Genomic DNA, 24383 nt, shown 5'->3' on the forward strand with positions numbered 1-24383 from the left:
TTTTAAGATGTGTGCCATGTATTGCACATTGTATTGGTGAGTATGTACACCAACCATGAGGTGGCACACAGAAGAGGAAAGTGTTTCATTTGACTAGAAATTTGTCAGAGATGAGCGAATTGATTCGTATTGAATTTGATTCAAATTTCCCAAGAGTTTTGGGGTCCAAAGCTCTTGGGGTTCGTGGCACACGTATCGTGACAAAATGGTGGCCATCGGCAAACTTCCCCATAATTCCTTGCAGACCGTGTTCCCAAAATTACTGTGGTTATTTACCCAAACCCAAATCGGCTTCTGTAACTTTGACATTACTAATGCTGGCTATGCCTTAAAGAGCTTGAAAGGGTTGGAAACAGTTCTAGAAGACATCAGAGAGTCAGACACAAGTTTTCAGGGAAGTTGGGGCACATGTGATTTGCAGCAAATTTGTTTGAAACGCATTGATCCAGACAGCTGATTTAATCTAATTGGACCCCAAAAAAATTCTGGAAATGGGTTTCTCTCTAGTTGTCACTTATCAAGTTAATTACATCCACATCTGCATGAAAATACTTACCTTAAGGAACTTGTACAATAGGAATGTAAACCAATTGGTCAACATCTTCTCTGCCACTGACTCTGTTCTAAAATAAATAAAATAAAATTTTGAAATGTTATTAACAAAATGATGCCCCAGTGCTAAAACTATAGCTTAATAAATATTCTGTAAAAATAACAACAAAAAAAACCACAGCAAAAATATATACAAAATTGAAAAAACCCTTATAGCATTTACTGTTTCTAGAAATTTTTCTATAGAAAAAACAAAATGATAATGTGTATTTATATATGATTATACTAGATTGATGTAAAGTATACCATACATATCTGCCATGTAAAAACTAAACATAGCGTTGGATATTTTATCATCCTTGTACCACTTTACCTGCACAGTTAGGCTATGTTCACACGGAGTATTTTGGGGGAGGAATATCTGCCTCAAAGCTCCAAACGGAATTTTGAGGCAGATATTCCTCCCCCAAAATACTCCGTGTGAATAGCAATTATCGCGCCGTTTTTCGCCCGCGGCCATTGAGCGCCGCGGGCAGAAAACACACTTTCTCCTGCCTCCCATTGAAGTCAATGGGAGGTCGGAGGCGGAAGCGCCCGAAGATAGGGCATGTCGCTTCTTTTTCCCGCGAGGCAGTTTTACTGCTCGCGGGAAAAAGACGCCGACGCCTCCCATTGAAATCAATGGGAGGCGTTCTCGGGCCGTTTCTGCCGACTTTTGCGACGCGGTTTCCGCGTCAAAAAACTCGGCAAAAGACCCCGTGTGAACATAGCCTAAGCAGAACACTGTCCAATTATATTGCCTTAGTATTAAAGTTAACACAGTGATTTCTAGTCCAATGCCTTAAGTCTCCCCAAGTGTTTCTTAAAAAGCCACCCAAAGTTAATAACAGGTGAATTTGGAAAATTACCAAGCCAATGCTTAGACTTCCTGTGTGAAATAAGTATATTCTTAACACATTCACTGCTGGGGGCCCTTGAATGCCATAGTTAATAAAAGCGTACTAACCTAAAAAGTCGTAAAGTCTCAGAAATAACACCTTTTACGCATTATCACTGAGATCTATCTATATAATACCTCTCATCTGTTATCTGTGCCAAGAGTTGGATCTCTCAAGTAACCATAGAAGTGATAATTCAGCACCAAGGACAGATCATTTTCTGGAAGAATGCTGGGAGCAGGAGCCGCAAGTGCATTACTTGGGTAAAGTGAAAAAATGTTTGATGCTTTATATATCTAATGAGTGCATAAGAAAACACCTATCAAATATTTGAGTACATGCTTGCCTCTATTTCTTCCTTTTGCTTAATTTTTTGAAAGATAATTTTAGTTTTGCAAACACGTAAGGTAAAGTTTTCGAAAATACTAAATGACACAGATGAGTGATATCATTCACAATGATATTTCCTCTGTATAAATGAGGAAGCATATAAAATATTGTTAAAGACTGAACGTTCATACAAAATGATTTGAAGAATGTTCTATGCATGAACGTTAGACTATCACTCAGCTTCTCAGGGGTGATGAGAAGAAATGTATTCATTGGCAATCGCTTTGTGAACGGCCCTTAGTAATATATATTCCTTTCTCAATAATTGTCTTATTTTTTAAGCATTAGTGACATCAATTATGCAGTAATCCCAGAATCCACATTTATTACCTATTCCCAGGATAGGTGATAAGTATCTAATCACTGGGGCCTCACTGCTGGGACACCCACTATTTTGTAGAATAGGGGAGTCTCGAGACCCATGTTCCTTCTAACTTCACCACAAATTTATAAAGAGCTTGAAGGGAGCGCAGAACGAGCATGAGCCCTGCCGCTCCTATCAGTTCCATAGACTTTAAATGGGGCAGCACCGTGCATGCTCATCCTTTGCTCCATATAAAGCTCTCCTCACTGCAGTCTCAGGACCCCTGTTCTACTGATCGGTGGGGGTCCCAGTGGATAGGTGATAAATGTTGATTCTGGGAACACCTCTTTAAATATCAATATAGTTTAATTCTGTACTTTGATTTAATATTCTAACTGCACCCTAAGGGCTTATGAACATAGCCATATTACAGATCTGTATTGTACGGATCCGTAATACAGCACCTATTTTCTCTTGTAAACCCATACTGTATCTACTTTAACTCATGAACCAATACTGAGAAAAAAATGTAGCATGTTCCATTTCATGGCAGATATTAGAGGTAATGTATTCTCCCATAGAAGCTTTGCTTTCAGGAAGGAACATTGTGCTTCATGGAGGCACCATACAGTGGCACACAAAGTGCTTACAGGTACATAATATGGCTTTGGCGTGTACATGGGCTCTTATGTTATTATGCAAAGATAAATACCTAATGAACTAGAAGATATCCAACAAATGGACTATAAATGAGAATGCTGTACTGAACAGCAAAAGAAACAAATGACATATAATAATATCATTAGAATCAGATACATACATTTGAATAATCATTTATGTCCTTATAATGTATAATTGAAGGTTGCAAATCATAGTAAATGTGAGAGCAGTGAAATATAAAATTATTATCACTATCATGTAATATAAAATTATTTATCAATGTAAAGTTACTTGCTCATTTACTTTCTTAAAAAATATATATATATTGATACTATGTATTTTTTAGATTGTAGTATTACTTTCAAACACTAGATGTCATTGTCTCTCTTGTTGTCTATGGAAAGCATTTATCTGATGCCTAGATCCTAAACTGCAGGCACTACATTTTTAGGTGGGATTATAGAGGACTAGAATCCCCTCCCCCTAAACCTACAGCATGGCAAAATGTTATCTGAGTATATAAAGAAAATCAAAGGTGTAATACCACATACTGCCACTATGCATAATATATACAGTATACCATGTTAGTGACAATCTTCTGCTTATCTACCTTTTCTGGCAATGAAGAAAACGTAAAGAATAAATAAATGAACTTCCCTTCTGCATTTTTATTGCTTTTACACTGTAAAAACATTTAGACATATGGAACTATAACCATGTAGCAGTATATGAAGCGCTGCACACTATTTTCTTCTAACTAAACATTATTAAACAAAGTGGAAAATGACTAATCAATATCTGCTTCTATCCCTCTTGTTCCCTGCAAAATGGTCTCTAAATTTTATGTTTATCAGGACAGTCTACTAAGTACTTTATGGAATACAGAATGCCAATCTACCGTACTTCAATAGGTTATGGGTAAGACAATTCCAGTTTAAACCAAATGTTTCTTTTTATGCACCTTCATAAATTGGTTGGGGTGGTGCATGACTTCTTTTTGTTAGTGTTTTTTGATCACCCTGTGACATATACCAACCCATTAGGCATTGCACAATGGGGCAGGTTTACTACAGTGTCTAGGTCTTTAAAGTCTAAAAAAAAAAAACGCCAACGTTTGGTGCAAAATGGCACAGTTTGACGCAATTTTGATGTTTGCACCTTACTAGACACTTTTTAAAGCGTTCTGAAAAAGGGATGTGACTTAGTGGGAAACGAATGTGGCTTGGCAGAAAGGGGTGTTATTTAAATGTGCCAATGTGCATTAAAAATGCGCCACAAAACTAGTACAAAATTCTGGCGCAAAATAAGCCAAATCAAAAGGGGTATAAGGAAGAGAAAAGTGTCTAACCAACAATCAAGATGTACCAAAATGATATTGCAGCATGCACCACTGTGATAAATTTGGCGCATTTTGTGACTGCCTGGTCTATGTTTACACTGTCTAACTATTAGAAAGCATCAGTAAATGTGGGCCAATGCTTTTCCTGGCGTGTTCCTTTAAGGAATTCACAAAGATACTTTTATTATTTAATTATTTGCCTTCACAATTGGGAATGATTTAGGTAATGGAGACCATCATTAGAATGACACTATTAATGGCACCGGCATTGTGTGAATGGAGAACCGAGGAGCTGTCATGATGCCTATCATTTTGCATTGGTTATGACTGGAAATAGTCTTTGGATTCTGCTGTCCATGGCAGCCATGCAGAATCTGATTTCAACTATTACCAAAATTGCTACCACTCATAAAAAGACCAATTTAGGTAACAAGTGTATTAGGAAATGGCTTGTAATTTATTTTTTCTAACATAAAAGAGAAGGTTCACCTTAGTCAACCTCTGCTTTAAAAAATGATTAGTCTCACATGAAAAAACATTTTAGATGTCAAACTTATTAGAAGAGATATTCTAAAATATTGATAATTACTTTTAATAATTCTACAGTATACTGCTTCAATATATGATGTATCAGTAAAGGGAAATACACAATAACTTACAACAAAATAAAATATAGCAAAGATTTAATTGAAAGAAACATAACACATTGTATTAGGTTTGTACAGAGTGTTCCTTTAAGTATAAAGAAGTTAACATCAATGAGTAAGAAAATATAGGTTTACTGTACATTGCCTGTTGGGTTTAAATGACATTGAACCCAAGTTCATGTGATAGATAGTAAATGTACTTCTTCACTACAGATACAGTATGTATGTATTTGACATGATAACCCTTTATATAGACTCACCTTCTCAGCAATAATTTAGGATGATTCTTGCTTTCCAAGTTTTTATCTATAAGATCCGAGAGTAGTTGTTTCAACACATCCGTGGCATATTCTAATTTGCTCTGCAAAACTGTCATAATGAGGGAAGCCACATTGCCCCTGTCACGCATGGAAAAGCTGCGCTGAGACTCAAGTGTCCGAATAAAGGATAGTAAGAAAACTTTATTGTTAATCATCTGGGCAAATAGCTTCAAACCTTTCTCTACACGCTCCTGTCTGTAACCAGGGACCTGTGGAAACATGAACAAGCAGACAACTGTGAGCCCGTGGAATAACAGTTCTTACAACTCTGCAATGTGTCATTCCTCTGTTATGCCTCATGGAAATGTTTGAATACATTTTTAACTGTGCGTTACAATTCCCCTTGTCAATAGGTTTTTGCCCTACACACTCTGACAGTGTGAGCACTGATTGGAAAGCGTTACAATGTGTCAGGGTGCACACCAGTCACAATGGGAATGGCAACACCCAGTTGTAAATTTATAGAAGTAACAAAGGAACACCACAACACAGAGTATTTACTAAAACAGACATGTTAGGTGAGCTGACAGGTCCCCTTTATAGCCTGCCTTTAGTGCATGGCTATGATATAAAGCAAACCTAGACATATCCCATTCAAATGATCAAACATAGTATATATGAAAATTCCTAACATTAGTCAAAGACAGATAGTAAAATAATATTGGCCATAACTTTTTCCATATTTATATGTGGCCTTGGCAAAGTTCTGTCATGTACTCTCATTATATTTTTGCTACTTATGTGTTTACTTTGGCCTTTTCAGAGATTTATTATTGCCTTTGAGTGTTTACCAAAATAGCGTTTTTCTTCATTTTGTGACTCAGAATGTTTCTGTTTTTTTTAAATTGATCTGTAGAAACAAATATCACAATACAATATTCTGCTTGTACTTACAGAAGTAAATTGTGCTATGTCCATTTTGATCATGTACAGAAACAAAGTAAATTTTACTCCAACTTTCATCACTCCAGTTGTTGGGATCTCATAGCTATGAGAATGTGTCAAGAGCCTGAGGCTATTTTACTGTACATCCTAGATATATAGCAAGAAGCAGGTGGACATTTCGGAATTAAACTAACGTATGTATGGATAGGTTAAGACCCTAAATACTTTTCATAAAGTGCTTGACCAAGGAATAATTGAATCTAAGGCACCTACATGTTTAATTCAGCTGATTCAGCTGATTTCTTTTAGACTGGTGACGTTGCGTCTCTGGGTGCCATCAAACAACTCCAACCAGCTGACCTTTGGGGAAAGAGCTATTGTCTGGACTATATTATCTTATGTTGGATGTTACATTTTAATCAAGTCTTTCAGACAAGTGTTTTATATATCTTAGTCAAGTTAATGGCCCATCCTATAAGGCTTCATTACATAATATGTACCTGTGTAGGCCCCACTTAAAAGGGTTGTTTCAGCAGAGACAACCCCTCCCAGAAAGGAGCATTGGCACCAATAGGCTGATCTCTATGGTTGCGGTTCCAGGCAACCCCAGAAAACAGCTGGTTTTGCTGGGAGAAGATATAATACAAGGACGGGTTGAGTCAGCCAGAACAAGATTCGTCCTAACAGGCTCCTTTAAGGACCGATAAGTAAAGAGCTGATACTAATTTACCCTTCCCTGTAGCAGGATTCAGGAGATCTACAGTATATAGATGATGGCTGACAATGTTTGATGCTACTAGTTACCCCAGGCCTGCAGATTTTTGAAAAAACAAGAGCGGCTTGAGTTGGATGTTCTAACATCTATGGCTACCTTTAATTGCGTAGGCTTTACTAGAGGTCCAATAAAATTATGGGTTATTACGACTTTTAACATTTTCCAAAACACAGCTTCCCTGCAAATTGACATAAAGTATACAAAAAAACGTATACACACTTTATGAATGTATTGTTTCAAGCTGTAAGATAGGACAACATGTATCGTCTTGATGCATATGGAGACAGGAATTTTCAACAATCATCAGAATCTTCCTCCTGTGTCTGATAACTGGAAATTCCTTTGAGAAGCGGCCATAGATCTATTATTTACTGCAAATTTTTTTAGGAAGCCAAGCAAATAATTATCTGTTTGAAATATTACACCTTATCTTGCCTTTTGCTTCTTTGTGTTTTTATTTATTTTTATGCTTACATGTTTTCTAAGAAGTTTAGCTAATTATGGAAAGACTGCCAAAAACAACTGACTAAACTTAACTGGGATGTAACAAATGTAGGGACATTTGTTTACCAGAAAAGGTTTCTTCCTGAGCAGTACAAGTCTGCTGTAAGCTATTATAATTAGAAAATAAACTAAAATTGAGTGGGCTGCATAACCTGTCTACATTGTGAGTTGTAATGGAGCTTTTTTCCGACAATTAACTTCAAAAGACATTTCTTCCAGGGAAGTGTTCTTGTTTGTTCTAATTACGGCGTAGCAATTAGCAGGAGACTGTAACAAAATCATTTACATTACAGTTGTTCTGTAGTATTTATAAATATTTTTCACTGTACATTTTTTTTCAATACAAAAAAATTCTAGATTTATTGGCTATAATGATGGAAGCGTTCAAAATGAGTTGTTTTTTTTTTGACTGTCGAATCACCTGCCCTAACCTGAGAAACGGGAAAAATTGACTGTCACAGTGGAGAGTATTGATATGTTATTGAAAAGAGTATGCTTGCGTTTATAGCAGTATTATGTTATCCACATACATTAAAAGGACTGTCTGGTTAGCACAACCTATTAGCAAGTAAGGTCCCTCAATGATGAACTGATCATAAGGGGTCCTCCTGCAGGGACACTTCTGAATCAGCTGATATTTCCCCTGCAGTGTCGTATTACATGGAGCTCATTGAAATCAATAGACTGTCTGTATAACAGTGAGAGCTATGCTCTGTAATAGCTTGGTTCTGCCAATAAAACTAGAGCCATCACATATAAGGTTATGGTTATGTATAGACTCCCATTAAGAAAGCATATTAGAAAGAAAAAGTTTCCATATAAAATATTATTATTGCTCTGTGTTATTATTTGTTTTTTGAGCATTTAATGCGGTTCAGACTAGCATAAGATGTCTTTTTTTTTTTATAGATTTTGTCTATAACATTCATTCTCATTAAAGTAAGAAGTCATTACAAAAATCATCATGAATTAATATATGATATATAGCTTTAGCACATTCTTGTATATAGCATGTATAGAAGTACCTCTAGATCCCTCAATACTGGGTGGTCTTCAATGCCAGGAAACAACACTCTCATGGTATAGGTACGATAATCTAAGAAAGGAATGCCAGCTCCATCCAGGTCACTTGTCAGCTCATGGATATCTGTCTGTAGCTCGGCAAAAGCTAAAAGACAAGCAGGGAAAGTACAAACAATCAGTTTTTAGAATTTATAATGGCTTGTTGTTAAAGAAATATAAAATTGGACGGCAGAAAGAGGCTACATGTCAGTCCGGTCTGCCCTTTATGTATGTAGATTGTTATACATATTCTGTATGCATCAATACATAACTGAAAGTTAATAACCAAGTGCTTTTTATCTGTGTGCAATATTTGGGGTATACTTCTAGTATCTGAAATGATAAGCTAGTGTGCCATCATAGGCACTAAAATTGGGTTATGATAGAGTGCACATATTAGAATCAAGAGATTAATACTGGGGTATAATATTATACTTTTCACAATTACTGTGCACTCGTAAATAGCAAAGCTCAGGCTACATACTGTATATGCAAGAAATTGATATGCAACAGAGATAAATTTGCTATTTGGCACATTGTGGCGTGAACTTACAAAACACCGAAAAATTGTAAAATGACAAATTCACATGTGCATATCCAAAGAATCTAACAATTAGAAATGCTACAACGTAACTAATAAGAAATAAAAGGAGACAATAGGAAAGCTAATTTTCCACAAATTGATAATACTATATAGTTAATTATAACCATGGTAAAGGATAAGATTCACCTAGTTCCAATAAAACACACAATAAAATAAATAGCCGTGGGGTGTTCAGTTCATTAAGATTCATTTTAAGAATTAAAGGCTATGTACACCTTTGAAAATGTTGTTTTTTTTTGTGTTTTTAAAATAAATAAAAAAATGTCTATCAGTGTGTTTGGTAAAACTTTCTAATTACTTTTTATGAAACATTTTTTTTACATTTTGCGATACAGCTGCTTTGTATACTGTACATAGAGCAGCTGTATCTAGCGCTGAAAACTGTATCCGTCAGGTCAGCGGTACTGACGGGTTCAGTGATAGTGGGTCCTGCAAAATCGAGTTGTCACACGCAGAATTGAGCTGTTACCAATCACATCTAAGTTCATAACAATAGCTTACAGGTGGATCCTGCGTGTTAGAGAAACACTGGACCCTCTGACACTGAACCCATCAGTGCCGCTGACCTGATGGATTCAGGACTTGGCACAATATACAGCTGCAAAGAGTTACACCAAACACACTGATACACTTTTTTATTAAAAAAAAGTTTTCAAAGGTGTACATAGCCTTTAAAATACAGTCATTTTCCAATGTCAATGATTATGTCACAGACACCATGACACTGGAATCCAGCTGAACACTTTAAATATAAAATAATAAAATACTATTCAGTATTAAATAAAATAAAATCTAAGGATAAACTGAGAATGAGAGGGTTACGGGAAATGCAAGGAGGGAGGCTAAGGTCGAATGGAGAGTAAGAAACACATAGAGAGGAAGAGAGACAAAGAGAGAGAGACAAATAGTGGGGTAAAGAGAAATAAAGGGACCGATAAAGTAGGATAAAAAAGAGAAACAGAACATGAGCAGGATATGTGGAGAAATAGACAGAAATCCTAGGTTTAACACTTCAACCTTCACCATGTCCATAAAGCCATGGAAAGCCGTCCCTGCCTCCCCGACACCAGGTTGTCATAACAACACATTATTACCAGCTTTAGTCTCGCTAATAACATTGAAAATAAAATTGAAAACAGGTTGTGGAACAATAAAAAAATACTTTAGGTGGAACACTTAAAGGTCGTCACATTGAACCTATTTAAAAAATATGTATTTGTTGAGCATTTCAGTTACTTGTTTTAGAAAAACAAATTTAGCCTGTGCCTTGACTTCAATGACGTCCAATTCCCAATCAGGTCCAGTGTTCTAACATGTTTGGAACTAATAAAGTAGGTAGGAATTAAAGAATAGTATGGAAATGTAGACTTTATTTTATGAAGGCGATTAAATTCTTAGAGGGCTTTTAAAATGCTTACAGCTGGGCACTGAGCCGTCTATAAAGCCGGTACTAAGGGGGAGTTACTAAGTCTAATATTCAGTATATAACATTGTATTGAAGCCTTCAAAATACCAATATGTTTCAAAGAATAGCGATGATTATGTATGGGTATTATCTTGTTCTCCAATTTAATGTCCACCTTATCAATGCACAATTTTACCCACAACAATAAAAATCTAGTTTGAGTCTTTGCTCATATGTACTGAATAATGTCATTTTATTCTGTATACGTAAACCAATAATTCGGATTTTGTTAAAAAAAAAAAAAATAAGACAAAGGGGATCTCATTGCTTTTTGATAGTAGCTAATGTAATAATTTTGATAATTTGGTGAACCCAAACCATGGATTTACTTTGAACGACATAAACACCAACAAAAGTGTATTATGGATCTGTAATCTCCACAAAACAGCTAACTGAATCTAAGGGCAAATGCACACTACCGTATTAAAGCTACCATATTTTTTGGACTATAAGACGCATCTCACAGTAAGGTGCACCCAGGTTTTAGACAACAGAAAATAGGAAACATTTTTATATTTTACTACTTTTACAAAGAAAAAACTATTGCTTAAAAAAAAATAATTTGTTTGGTTTCACCACATACTGAGAGCCATAAGTTTTATATATTTTTCATCGTTTGAGCAGTGTGAGGGCTTATTTTTTTCGGGACGAGCTGTAGTTTTTATTAGCACCATTTTTGGTACATTTGATTTTTTTATTACTTTTTATTTCATTATTTTTAGCGCTATGGTGACCAAAAAACGAAGATTCTGGAGTTTTAAATTATAATTTTTTTACGCCGTTCACCGTGCGAGTCAAATAATTGTAATAGTTTTGGACAATTTTTTTTATTATTTTTACTTTGTGCTTGGGGAAAAATGGGAAAAGTTTTTTTTTTAACTTTTAATATTTTTTACACTCCTGAAAATGTATAGAACTTTTTTTTTTACCCATTTTATTAGTTCCCCTAGGGGACTTGAACCAGTGATCATTAGATCGCTGGTACAATACACTGCAATACATGGATGAGTTACGGAAACAGCGTAACTCGCTGAGCTACGCTGTTTCCGTATCTACCATAGTAGTGAATGTAAGTTACAGAAGCAGCATAGAATGCTGATCTATTTCCGTAACTCGACCATGTACGCTGTTTTTGTAGCTACTGAGTTCCAGAAACAGCATAGCTCGTGGTGCCACGCTGCTTCCGTAACTCCCATTCACTTCTATGGGAGTTACGGAAACTGCGTAGCTCAGCAAGCACTCAGCTTTTTCCGTAACCGCCTGACCAGGAAGTGGCCAGGAGACAGTGGAGCTGGGTAAGATAGAACGGGGTTTAGGAGGCCCCATTCCGGACATAGGTGTGGGTCCCAGAGGTGGGACCCGCATCTATCTGACATTTATGACATATCCTGTGGATATGTCATAAATGTCCTTCATGGGAAGACCCCTATAAATGCCGCGGTCGCTATTGACTGCGACATTTAACTAAACAGCCAGGAACAGCTGACACCTGCAATGTATGGAGGGGGCTCAGTGCATGAGTCCGTTCTGCTCCAAACATTATCCCCTCCCTGCTCCATGATGTGCCGGCACATCATGGGTCGGGATGGGGTTAAGTAAGAAGCGGTCAGGGGAGCCGGCGCTGCCGGATCCCTTGACTGCTGACTATAACACGCAGGGGCTTTTTAGCAAGATTTATTCTTGCTAAAAACTGTGTCTCATAGTCCGAAAAAAATGGTATGAAAAATTTACTAACCATGTCCTAAATAGAAATGACAATTCCTCCCACATAAAACAAGGTCTAATACAGCCATGTCAATAACAAAATAAAAAATGATGGCTGACGAAATTTGTAGAGGGAAAAATTATAAAGCATACAGCGTCATTAAGGCCCAAACTGGCTTGGTCATTAAAAGATTACTAAACTCTAATGTATTTCTTCTTGGATTCTGATTGCTTCCATTTATAAAAAAATATATAAATAGATACACTAAATGGCTAAAAGTATGTGGACACGCCTCCTAATTATTGAGTTCAGGTGTTAGAGCCACACCCAATGTAAACAGAAACATAAAATCGAGCACACAGCAATGATATCTCTATAGACAAACATTGTAGTAGAATGGGTCGTACTGAAGAGTTCATTGTACTTTAAACATGGAACTGTCATAGGATGCCACCTTTGCCCCAAGTCAGTTTGTGAAAATTCTGATCAGCTAGTTCTTCCGTGATCAACTGTGAGCCTCATTTTTGTGAAGTTGAAGTGTTTTGGAGTACCAACAGCTCAGCCACGAAGTGGTACACCACATAAACTTGCAGACCATAAAAAATTGTTATTTTCTGTTGTATCACTCACTACAGAGTTGCAAACTTCCTCTGGAGTGGACAAGAGCACAAAAACTGTGCATTGGAGCATCATGGAATGGGTTTCCATGGTTGAGCAGCTGCACACAAGCATAGATCACCATGCACAATGTCAATCATTGGATGGAGTGGTGTATAGCTCACAGGCACTAGAATCTGGAGCAGTGGAAACATGTTCTGTGGAGTGATGAATCATGTTTTACTATCTGGCAGCATGATGGAAGAATCTGGGTTCGGCAGATTGCAAGAGAACGCTAGCTACAGTACCTGAATGTTTAGTGCTTACTGTAAAAGTTGGTGGAGGAGAGATAATTGTCTGGGTCCGTTCTCCAGGGTTTGGGTAAGATGCCTTATTTCCAATGAAGGGTAATGTTAATGCTGAAGCATACAAAGACATTTTAGAAAATTGTACTCTTCCAACTTTGTGGCAGCAGTTCGTGGAAGGCCCTTTTCTGTTCCAGCATGACGGTGCCCCTGTGCACAAGTCAAGATCCATAAAGACATGGTGTGACGAGTTTGGTGTGGAGGAACTCAAGTTACCTGCACAGAGAACTGACTCTAACCACATCGTACACCTGGGATGAATTGGAACGTCGATTGCAAGCCAGACTTTCTCGTCCAACATCAGTCCCTTACCTCATAAATGCTCTTTTAACTCAATGGGCAAAAATTCCCACAGACACACTCCAAAATCTTTTGGAAAGCCTTTCCAGAAGAGTGGAGTCTGTTATAGCTGCAAAAGGGGACTAATTCCATATTAACCTGATCCGGAGGTTTGCCTCCACCAATCATTGTATTAAGTGTGTGGTATCACTCTCCTCCCATGATAGTTTGTTTTCTTTCTTTCTTTCTTTCTTTCTTTCTTTCTTTCTTTCTTTCTTTCTTCTTTTTCTCTCTCCCTCTCCTTTTTTCGTTTTCTTCCGTATGTTTCTGTGAGTCTTCTCACTGATTGTCTTAATAGTAAGTGACACAAATAGTGGTTGCTTCTTTTTGTACTAAAATGTTGTAATATAATAAAAACAATATAAAAAAAATGTTTCACCTAATTTTGGTGATAGAGTATAATTCTGTATTAGAATCAAGCCAACATGGCAAACTACCCTAATATGTACCTGACTGGAGAGTTTAAACTGTATTGTAAAATAGTAGTCTTCCCATTTTTGAAAGGAGACAGTTAACATAGTATTGTCTGGTTGTCAATGTCTTACCTTCTTTACACTCCAGTGCCACTCTTGATTCCAAGTTATCCATCTGCATTTGCAATCTTTTGAGAGTCAAGTCACTTTCTCTAGATTTGCGTTTATAGGCTATGAGTACTGCCACAATGAAGATTATTAGCAGTCCACCAGCTGCTGCAATACTGACAATAGCAGGTACACTAAGAGGGCTGTCCGGAGTTATGTAGACCATGCCAGGAGAGAATTCCATCCCACCAACTCGAGCCTACATAAAAAATATAGATGTGAGAAAAATTCTTTTAAAACATGTACTCTCTAGAAAAAGGATTTAATAATGTAAAGCCTGAACCATAACGGTTTACAATGACACAGAATAGATCACCTAGTACAGCTCTAGCTATTCAGTTGTTCTACATGATCGTGAGGTCATTGGACTATCACTGGTCATATATGAAATTATATATATATATATACAGTGAAGGAAATAAGTATTTGATCCCTTGCTGATTTTGTAAGTTTGCCCACTGTCAAAGATATGAACAGTCTAGAATTTTTAGGATAGGTTAATTTTATCAGTGAGAGATAGATTATATATATAAAAAAAAAGAAAATCACATTGTCAAAATTATATATATTTATTTGCATTGTGCACAGAGAAATAAGTATTTGATCCCTTTGGCAAACAAAACTTAATGCTTGGTGGCAAAACCCTTGTTGGCAAGCACAGCAGTCAGACGTTTTTTGTAGTTGATGATGAGGTTTGCACACATGTTAGATGGAATTTTGGCCCACTCCTCTTTGCAGATCATCTGTAAATCTTTAAGATTTCTAGTCTGTCGCATGGCAACTCGGATCTTCAGCTCCGTCCATAAGTTTTCGATGGGATTAAGGTCTGGACACTGGCTAGGTCACTCCATGACCTTAATGTGCTTCTTTTTGAGCCACTCCTTTGTTGCCTTGACTGTATGTTTCGGGTCATTGTCGTGCTGGAAGACCCAGCCACGAGCCATTTTTTAATGTCCTGGTGGAGGGAAGGAGGTTGTCACTCAGGATTTGACGGTACATGGCTCCATCCATTCTCCCATTGATGCGGTGAAGTAGTCATGTGCCCTTAGCAGAGAAACACCCCCAAAACATAATGTTTCCACTTCCATGCTTGACAGTGGGGACGGTGTTCTTTGGGTCATAGGCAGCATTTCTCTTCCTCCAAACACGGGAGTTGAGTTAATGCCAAAGAGCTCAATTTTAGTCTCATCTGACCACAGCACCTTCTCCCAATCACTCTCAGAATCATCCAGATGTTCATTTGCAAACTTCAGACGGGCCTGTACATGTGCCTTCTTGAGCAGGGTGACATTGCGGGCACTGCAGGATTTTAATCCTTTACGGCGTAATGTGTTACCAATGGTTTTCTTGGTGACTGTGGTCCCAGCTGCCTTGAGATCATTAACAAGTTCCCCCCGTGTAGTTTTCGGCTGAGCTCTCACCTTCCTCAGGATCAAGGATACCCCACGAGGTGAGATTTTGCATGGAGCCCCAGATCGATGTTGATTGACAGTCATTTTGTATGTCTTCCATTTTCTTACTATTGTACCAACAGTTGTCTCCTTCTCACCCAGCGTCTTACTTATGGTTTTGCAGCCCATTCCAGCCTTGTGCAGGTCTATGGTCTTGTCCCTTACATCCTTAGAAAGCACTTTGGTCTTGCCCATGTTGTAGAGGTTAGAGTCAGACTGATTAATTGAGTCTGTGGACAGGAGTCTTTTATACAGGTGACCATTTAAGACAGCTGTATTTAATGCAGGCACCAAGTTGATTTGGAGCGTGTAACTGGTCTGGAGGAGGCTGAACTCTTAATGCTTGGTAGGGGATCAAATACTTATTTCTCTGTGCACAATGCAAATAAATATATATAATTTTGACAATGTGATTTTCTTTTTTTTTTTTTTTATATAATCTATCTCTCACTGGTAAAATTAACCTAGCCTAAAAATTCTAGACTGTTCATGTCTTTGACAGTGGGCAAACTTACAAAATCAGCAAGGGATCAAATACTTATTTCCTTCACTGTATATATATATATATATATATATATATATACATCCACACATACATATATATATATATATATATATATATATATATATATATACACACACACACACACACACATATATATATATATATATATATATATTTATTTATTTATTTATATATATATATATATACACCTATAAGATACTCCAATGTGATGGATTTGTTGATTTACTATAACCTATGACATGTTACATCATGTTCGCTTGCTTCTAAGAGCTACAACTGCCTGCTAAACACAAAGGATGTTTTACTTTTTACTGCAGCAAGTAATGGACGTTATTAATAGGGACTGTATGACTAAACCCCCCGCAGTCCAGCAGGCGGCTAGAACCACAGGAATACAGTTATGACAAAACTATCTGCTACGTCAATAGTCCAAGCAAAATCCCTAGAGCTTAGTAAAACGTGTCACAGATCACCTTCTTTGTTCTTAGAGATACACTAAATTCTAATATGTGTTTAAGATTAGGAGGGTTGCTACACATATCAGAAATGTCTCACTTTTTCAACAAGCTGCCAATATTTCATTGTTATTGTTGTTTTTTTAAGTACATACATGAAAAGATTTTCCACAAGTACCCAATTGATTTTGCCAATAACTTTTAAGTACAAGAATTGGATTACCATCTGGGTAAATTATGTCATTTACATGCTATAATTCAGCAAGTACAATTGTCTGCAGCAAAAATTGTCTAACATGTCAATAATGTTTTCAGCAAAACCGGAATAGGTGATAAAAACGTATTTTGTTCCTACACTCAGTGCAGTTATCACTGAGAAAGATGGTGTTCAAAATATCTGCAAATAAGATTCTGTTCACACCAGGCATTGAGAGTATACACAGAGAAAACTTATATGCTGAACATATACTCTAAATGTATCACTCCCATTGTAAAAAAACAAGTATACCTCTCAGTAAACCGTTTTTTTGGGGATCCCTCTATTGCAAAGCTTAGTCAATTACGCAGTACAGAGAAGCTATGCCATTAGCCTAAAGTATGAGGTATGCGAAAAGTTTAGTCTTTGTATACAATGGACCAATTACAGCGTAAGGACATGTTTGACATATGTCGTGATATTTTCCTATATTTGTATATTTGGGATATTTGTGCGTGCACCTTTAACTATACACAATGATTTATATTACAGTATTATTATGGCATAAGGACACACACTTGTATATTTTATAAAGCAAACAACATGATGGACATGTTACACAGAACAGACACCATATTTCTGTCTGGCTTTTTTTGTGATATCTAGCTTTTGATGATCCTTCCGTAGAATCAAATGCATATGGACAACTGATGAAAATCTTGGACTGAGCTGAAGTAAAGAGATTATTTTTCAGGTGTTACACTTTAAATGATCTGCAGATGTCCTATATAATTTACCAAGATAACAAAAAGACTATTTTATAGCTGACCAGAAAAGTTCAGCTGTCCTCCAGCACTTCTGGGATTAAATCAGTTTTGGCCTTTGGACAATAGTAGAAAGTCATTGGGACGGATATGACAGTGTGGCTGTAAATTAGAGACAAGATACAATAAGTAAGCTAGAATCTTTTCAGATTTATCTGCCTTCCCTTCACTAGCATTTTTAACTGATAACCTTGTCTCCTTTGATTTGCAGCTCACACGTTGGCACACCAATGGTTTTATATCGACTTTTATGGCAAACCTTTAATTCCCATTGAATGCTGTGTGTCATATTAATGAGAGCTGTTAACATGTTTTAGTGTTATTATCTTCATACCATGCATAATTTATTCTCAATGGGCTCTTATATAACTTTTATTAACCTAGGGTGGATAAGGTTTTCCCACTTTACTTATAAGGAGGAAGAAACCTTTGGGCTAGAGCAATAAAGATAACAGTACTAGTAATTAAAAAATTGAAATAGAAATAATTTGAAGGCTCTTTTCACATCTTCGTTAGAAGCTCTGTCGCTAATTCCGTCAGATTTAAAAGAAGGAATAGCACTACATACACTTCCTGTCAAAATTACGGACTCCATGACAGAACCATCGACACATCCCATTGTAAGATAATGGGGTCCGACGTGAACTGTTGGTATCTGTCTCATGATGGAGTGTCATGTCTTCAGTTATAAACAGAAATTACAATGCGCATACAGTTTGTAGGAATTTTTTTATTGTATAATTTCACATTCCTTTTTGTGAATATATGTTCTTTAAATAGTTGCATATTTTTAGGCGGTTTGCACTATGTTACAGAGCTTTGTATATTTCCACAAGTCAGGAAAGGCTTAAAATTACAGAGGCACCTGATGTGTGTAACTTTTCTTTATCTTCAGATGAAAACTCCTGCAAATGTTACTATTAGTTATACCGATGTCTAGTAAACAAAAAAAATCAAGAACAGCATGTTCCGAAAATAAATATAGCAAAAAGTAAGATATAATTTAACAGTCAGAGATTTAGATAAGCTCCAGAAAGCGTACCCTGAGGTGCAATAGAAGTAAAATGCATACCCACAGGTTTCATTTTCTTTCAATAGGGATTACCAAAATGATCTTGAGTCACACATTCATTATGACTTACAGTAATACTGGATTTAAATATGGATAGTCCAAAAAATTGATGACAAATACAACTAATTCTGAGCCGTATCATCAAAATATCTATGTATCTATGTATTACTTTACTCACACACACTTGTTACAACCAGATTTGTGACACACGAGCAGTGTCAATTGAGTGAACGCTATACAATATACATATGTACATAGGATCATGTCAAAAAGTTGTCTTCATCTTCTAATAGACTTTAAGATACTTTGCATTTTCTGGATGTCGCAGTAGACCATAGTCCAAATTTTTTTTTAATTTCAAGGGTAGTTGTCTTGATGAACGATAATCAACCCTTTTGGTTAATATCATTATATTATTATATTCATTATATTAGTCTAGAATATGCCCATACATATCTATATTGATACAGACAATATGGAGAACATTCCTTTAAGGGTCACTGAAGTGCTTACCATTACTTTATGACGACCAGTGAGGTTTGGGGACTCGCACAGAAGTTGGACATCAGATACTGTTACTGTGCATGGCTTCTCCCCAATAAACATTAAGTACTTCAGTCTCATATTGCCTCCAGTAACTGGTGGAATTAGATTCTTTCCCTGAAATTAAATGGAAAGATATAAAACGTTAATACAATATCTGGTTTATACACAAATACTAAGTGACACTACTAAAGCAATAAGGGGTTGAGAAAAGGGGTCACCTTTAGGGCATGTTCAGACGTGGTGGAAATTTTCCGCTGCTGATTTTGCCACAAACTTGCGGCAATTATGCAACGAATTTGCTGCAAAATCTGTATATGGGAGTGTTCATCCAGACGTGGCAAATATCAGAGCCGATTTGCCACGAGTTTTACGTTTTGCATTGCAAAGGCATAATGCTGCAGTGAAAATCAGCTGCTTCTCCGCAACAGACTGAACATCCTGCGGAATGTAAATTCTGCACCGCAAGCTCCATATTTCCATTGCGGCCTGTCCACAGTGGAACTCTGCTGCAATTCCGCCAGGTGAACATGCTCTAGAGAGGGTGAGGCACATTTGTTTTTTCATTTTTATTTATTTTTTGTTTTCTTTTATTTTAGTATATCCATTACATATTACTTAGCCCAGAAACACAAGGGCACCAAGAAGAAAAGTAAGTGAGAGAAACAAAGATACCTATTTGTAATAGTTGGCAATTGCATCAGACTACAGGTACAAAGGCTTTGTTCACATCTGAGTTAGGGCTCCGTTCATGGGTGCCGTCGGAGCTTTCCGTCAGGGGATCGCATGAACGGAACCCTGACTGAAACAAACGGAAACCATAGGTTTTTGTCACCATTGTTTAAGGGTTCTGGGGTTTTGATGGAATCAATACCGTAGTCAACTGCTCTATTTATTCCGTCAAAACGGTGAAACCCTTAAACAACGGTGACAAACGGAAACCATTTGCACCGGATTCATCACCATTGAAATAAAAAAAATAAAAACATGTAGCGGTTCCCCAGAATAACCAATCAAATAACTGCTCCATTTTCTAACTGTCATTCTTTTAAAATTACATTTTTGGAACCAGAATTGTTTTTATGAGCAATTGACTATTTATATCTGCTAGTTTTTATACATAAGGCTGAAATCCTGAAAACATGACCTGTTGGGGATATTTGAGAACCAGAGCTGAGAAACACTATAATGTAGTGGATATATAGTCTATCTAGTTATAGGCATTATTTATAGATTTATTAATGCTAAATAAAGATGTACAATATGCATCGATTATCATAGTATTGTGCTTCAATGCACTTTAATAATAAACAAATATTCCCCTCTGTACTAAGGTATAAAGAGATGGCTAGCCAAAAGGCTTTGGACTAATAAAAATGTAATTGAACTCAAATATTGATTAGAGATAAAAGAAACACATTGTCTAAGGCTGGCGTTTTTAAAATAATTGCTTTTAAATAATTGGAATTCTTGGCAACAGAAAATGTGGATTTAATACATTTCCATACACTATTTGATACATTGTAATATAAAAAAAATATTGTAAAATTATTTATAACGAATCAACAGAAAAACGTATTACACCATCTTACAACATTAAATCCCCTTTTACATGGCTTGCGTTGTATGAATCTATAGTATCAATCGTATTGATCATCAAGTTGGTGAAATATGGAAATCATGAAAACATTTAGCCAGTGTTTCTGAAAATATTTTAAAGAAGAGTAAACTTCAAATCTTTATACAGATATAGAATAGCTAAGTTTCTTTATTTGAAGAAATTTCCATTTGTTGCAGATTTTGATGCAGATTTTAGAGCCAAAGCCAGAAGTGGATTCAGGAGGAAGGAGTAGTATAAGTTCTTTCTTTATATTTTTTATTCCTTTTGAAACCCCTTCTGACCTTGGCTCAAAATTCTTCACCAAAATCTGCAACAAATACGCGATGTGTGAATCCAGCCTTTATCTGAATGAGACTTGCAGAAATCTATGTGCATGCTGCAGAAACAATCCCATTTAGATGTATGGAACACATTTGCAGTGTGAATATACCCTTACAAGTCAAATTTGTCTCTGCTACATCTCTCTTCAGTTGTCATACAAGGTTTCCACATACTAAGTTTGAAATTCTGTTCTAGCACTAATCTTACCTTTAATATTATGGGGCTTCCAGGCTTTAGTTCCAAAATCCCAGAAGGGTTGAAGGACTCAAACACTGGATCTGGATAATATGTGAAGTTAGTTTTGTTGAGGACTAGTAATGCTTGAACGTTATCCATGATGAAGCCAAACTCCTCCGGTCTCTCTATGACATCGGGTTGGTTGTTAGAATTTACCGCTACAGCTGGAGCTTGACAGGTCATCTCTGTAGAGTTTAGCACTGTACAGTTCTGTGCAATGATATTGGAATAAATGTCAATAATGGTTTAGGCCATCAATATACTATATAACACAAACATTCAGATTTGATGCATTTATATGATGATTTGCACACACCACATCAATTATGCTGAATTTTATCACATTGTTATGTTTTCTTTTTTGTTTTTTGTCCTCTACACTTAGGCCAATTCCTCAGTATAATAAATTTTTCTTTATAGTGGTAATACAATACAATTCATTCTGTACAAAATATGGCTGGAGATTAACAAGCTACTCTTTAAATCAGAGTCATTGTGAGATCTGATGAAATGACTCAGACACAAAACTGCTTGAACAGAAGGACATAGCTACATTAATAGGACAGCCATGTCACTGGGCAAGTTACACTGTTACAGTGTATATTTTCTCAGATAAATAATAAGTATATTCAATATCCGTTACCACATAAAGGGCCATGAACAAGACGTTTTATAATAGCCGTTACTAAGTAATGCGACAGCAGGCTTTGAAATCTGGGCAATTTATAATGATCCCTCTCTTCTTATAAAGTAGCTATAAATAAAGTTAATTTTATTGCCTATACTATCTCTGGCAGGCCATACATAGCTAGATACTACTGAACAATCATTGGATCAAACATTCTAGTCTTGCTTTGAATGGCCGGCCTAGAATAATAGTTAAAACATAATAGCAGGGCCAACCGTTGAAGAGGACGACCTATGTGTTTGCACAGGGCACATCATCTGTCCCTGGCACCCGAGGTTTGGGACCACCATGATTCTTAATTTTTTATTCTATAGCAGTTTTATTTAGACACTGTATAGCACTGTTATTAGATGACTTTAGGTATGGAGCTATTATATGGTCATTGTATGTTGGTTTTATTTGAACACTGTATGGTGGTATTTACTGGCAATGAAACTTAGGCATTGTACAGTACATTATTTTTGCAGCGTATGGTGGTGGCAGTACTGTATAGCATTGTTATTTTAGGCAACTTATGGCAGTGTTATTTAGGCACCATAATGTATGGCACTTATAATTAGACACTATATGTATGATTTTTGCACACAATATTACTGACACTATATGGGGGATCTCCAACAGAAGTTACCACACAGGGCATTATCCAAAGTTATGTTGGCCCTGCTTGACTGTATGGACAGATCTAACTGTTTGGACCTTCTGAACAAGTTGATGAACATGGACACTACTATATGTAGTTGGACAGTTGCGTAGCTATAGGGGTCACAGTGGTTGCAGTTGTGACTGGGCCAGGGGGGTCCACAGTGCCCCCATTACTGTACAGAGCTAACCGGGATAATAAATTCTTTATTCATAACCGGTCCCTACACTACAGGCTGCCTAGCAATTAATGGGCAGGGCTCCTTAGACATCACGGTCACATGGTACACCCAGTGTAGCATGAGACCGTGACATCACCTGAGGGGCCCGTAATGTATATGTGTTGTTTTGTGAGGTCTGTGTTTGCAATGGAGAGAGGAGAGGGGGGCCCTGTATATTACAGCCCCCCTCCTCTATCCACCACAAACACAGACAGCACAATACAATAAATTACATTACATCAGCGTTTCCCTAACTGTGGGTCATGACGCCTTGGGGGGTCATGTGAAGTCCTCCGAGGGGTCGCAAATCAGTCACCGAAGTCCCGGTTCCAACTGTATCTGTGTCCTCAGGATTGTCCAAAGGGCAAGGATCAGCTCGTTCATCGGCTGATTGTATCGTTTATGCAGCCTAAAATACAGGTAGATGTGCTGCCGACATGACAGAAATATATGCAGATGAGCAATCGTATAACGAGGCTCCCATGGCCGCCAAAAGTACAATGCAGTATTGTCACGTTTTTGCAGCGATTTTGCTGCGAATCATGGCAAAAAACATGACAAAACGGCATTGTGTATGTCCTGTAAAGGACCTGCATATATAAAGGTCAAATCACCTTATTTCTCCAGTTGTTGTTACTGTTTAGAGATCTGCTGTTCACATGACCGCAGGTCCTAGAACAGCAGCAAGAGAGAAGACCGTGTGGTGAGCTGCTGGGTAACTATGTAGGGATGGATTTGGTTAAGGGGTCTGTATTTTGGGGGGTCTGTATTCAGGTGGTCTGGGGTCTGTATTTAGGGGTCTGGGGGTCTCTATTAGTTTAAGGGATCTTGGATATGTATTTAGGAGGTCTGTATTTAGGAGGTCTGGTCTGGGGTCTGTTAGTTTAAGGGGTCTGTATTTAGGTGGTCTGGGGGTCTATTAGTTTAAGGGGTCTGAATTTAGGTGGTTTAGTCTGGGGGTCTGGATTTAGGAGGTCTGGTCTGGGGTATGTATTAGTTTAACGGGTCTGTATTTTGGGGGTCTGGTCTGGGGTCTATTAGTTTAACGTGTCTGGGGTCTGTATTTAGGGGGTAGAGTCTGTATATTTAGGGGGCCTGGTCTGGGGTCTGTATTAGTATTAGGCGTCTGCGATCTGTATTTAGGGGTCCAGTCTGGGGTCTGTATATAGGGGGCCTGGTCTGGGGTCTGTATTAGTTTAGAGGTCTTTATATAGGGGTATGTATTTAGGCGGTCTGGGTTCTGTATTTGTTTAGGGGGCCTGGTCTGGTGTCTGTATTATTTTAGGGAGTCAGGTCTGGAGTCTGTATTAGTTTAGGGGGTCAGGTCTGGAGTCTTTAATTAGGGATTTGGTCACAGGTCTGTATTTAGGGTGCTTGTTCTGGGTTCTGTATTTATTCAGGGTGCTTGTTCTGGAGTCTGTATTTATCCAGGGGGGTCTGGTCTGGGCACTGTAATAGTTTAGCAGGTCTGGGGTCTGTATGTATTCTAATTTATTAGTCTGAGTAGAAGGGGTTGTCCGGGCACATCGATAGGTCATCAGTATGAAAAACTGGTCC

General features: G+C 37.3%; 1 protein-coding gene across 1 annotated transcript in view; it reads right to left on the reverse strand.

Moving 5' to 3' along the window:
* The window catches only part of PLXNA4 (plexin A4), a 715975-nt gene that overhangs the window by 93983 nt on the left and 597609 nt on the right, over positions 1-24383 (reverse strand). The window contains exons 18-23 of the mRNA XM_075857507.1: positions 21249-21488; positions 19070-19216; positions 13997-14231; positions 8340-8482; positions 5091-5359; positions 557-623 (exon numbers count right to left, since the gene is read on the reverse strand). Of these exons, the coding sequence (XP_075713622.1) occupies positions 557-623; positions 5091-5359; positions 8340-8482; positions 13997-14231; positions 19070-19216; positions 21249-21488 (1101 nt within the window). The remainder of the gene's footprint in view (positions 1-556; positions 624-5090; positions 5360-8339; positions 8483-13996; positions 14232-19069; positions 19217-21248; positions 21489-24383) is intronic.

Source organism: Rhinoderma darwinii, chromosome 3, assembly GCF_050947455.1.
Source record: "Rhinoderma darwinii isolate aRhiDar2 chromosome 3, aRhiDar2.hap1, whole genome shotgun sequence".
Taxonomy (NCBI): domain Eukaryota; kingdom Metazoa; phylum Chordata; class Amphibia; order Anura; family Rhinodermatidae; genus Rhinoderma; species Rhinoderma darwinii.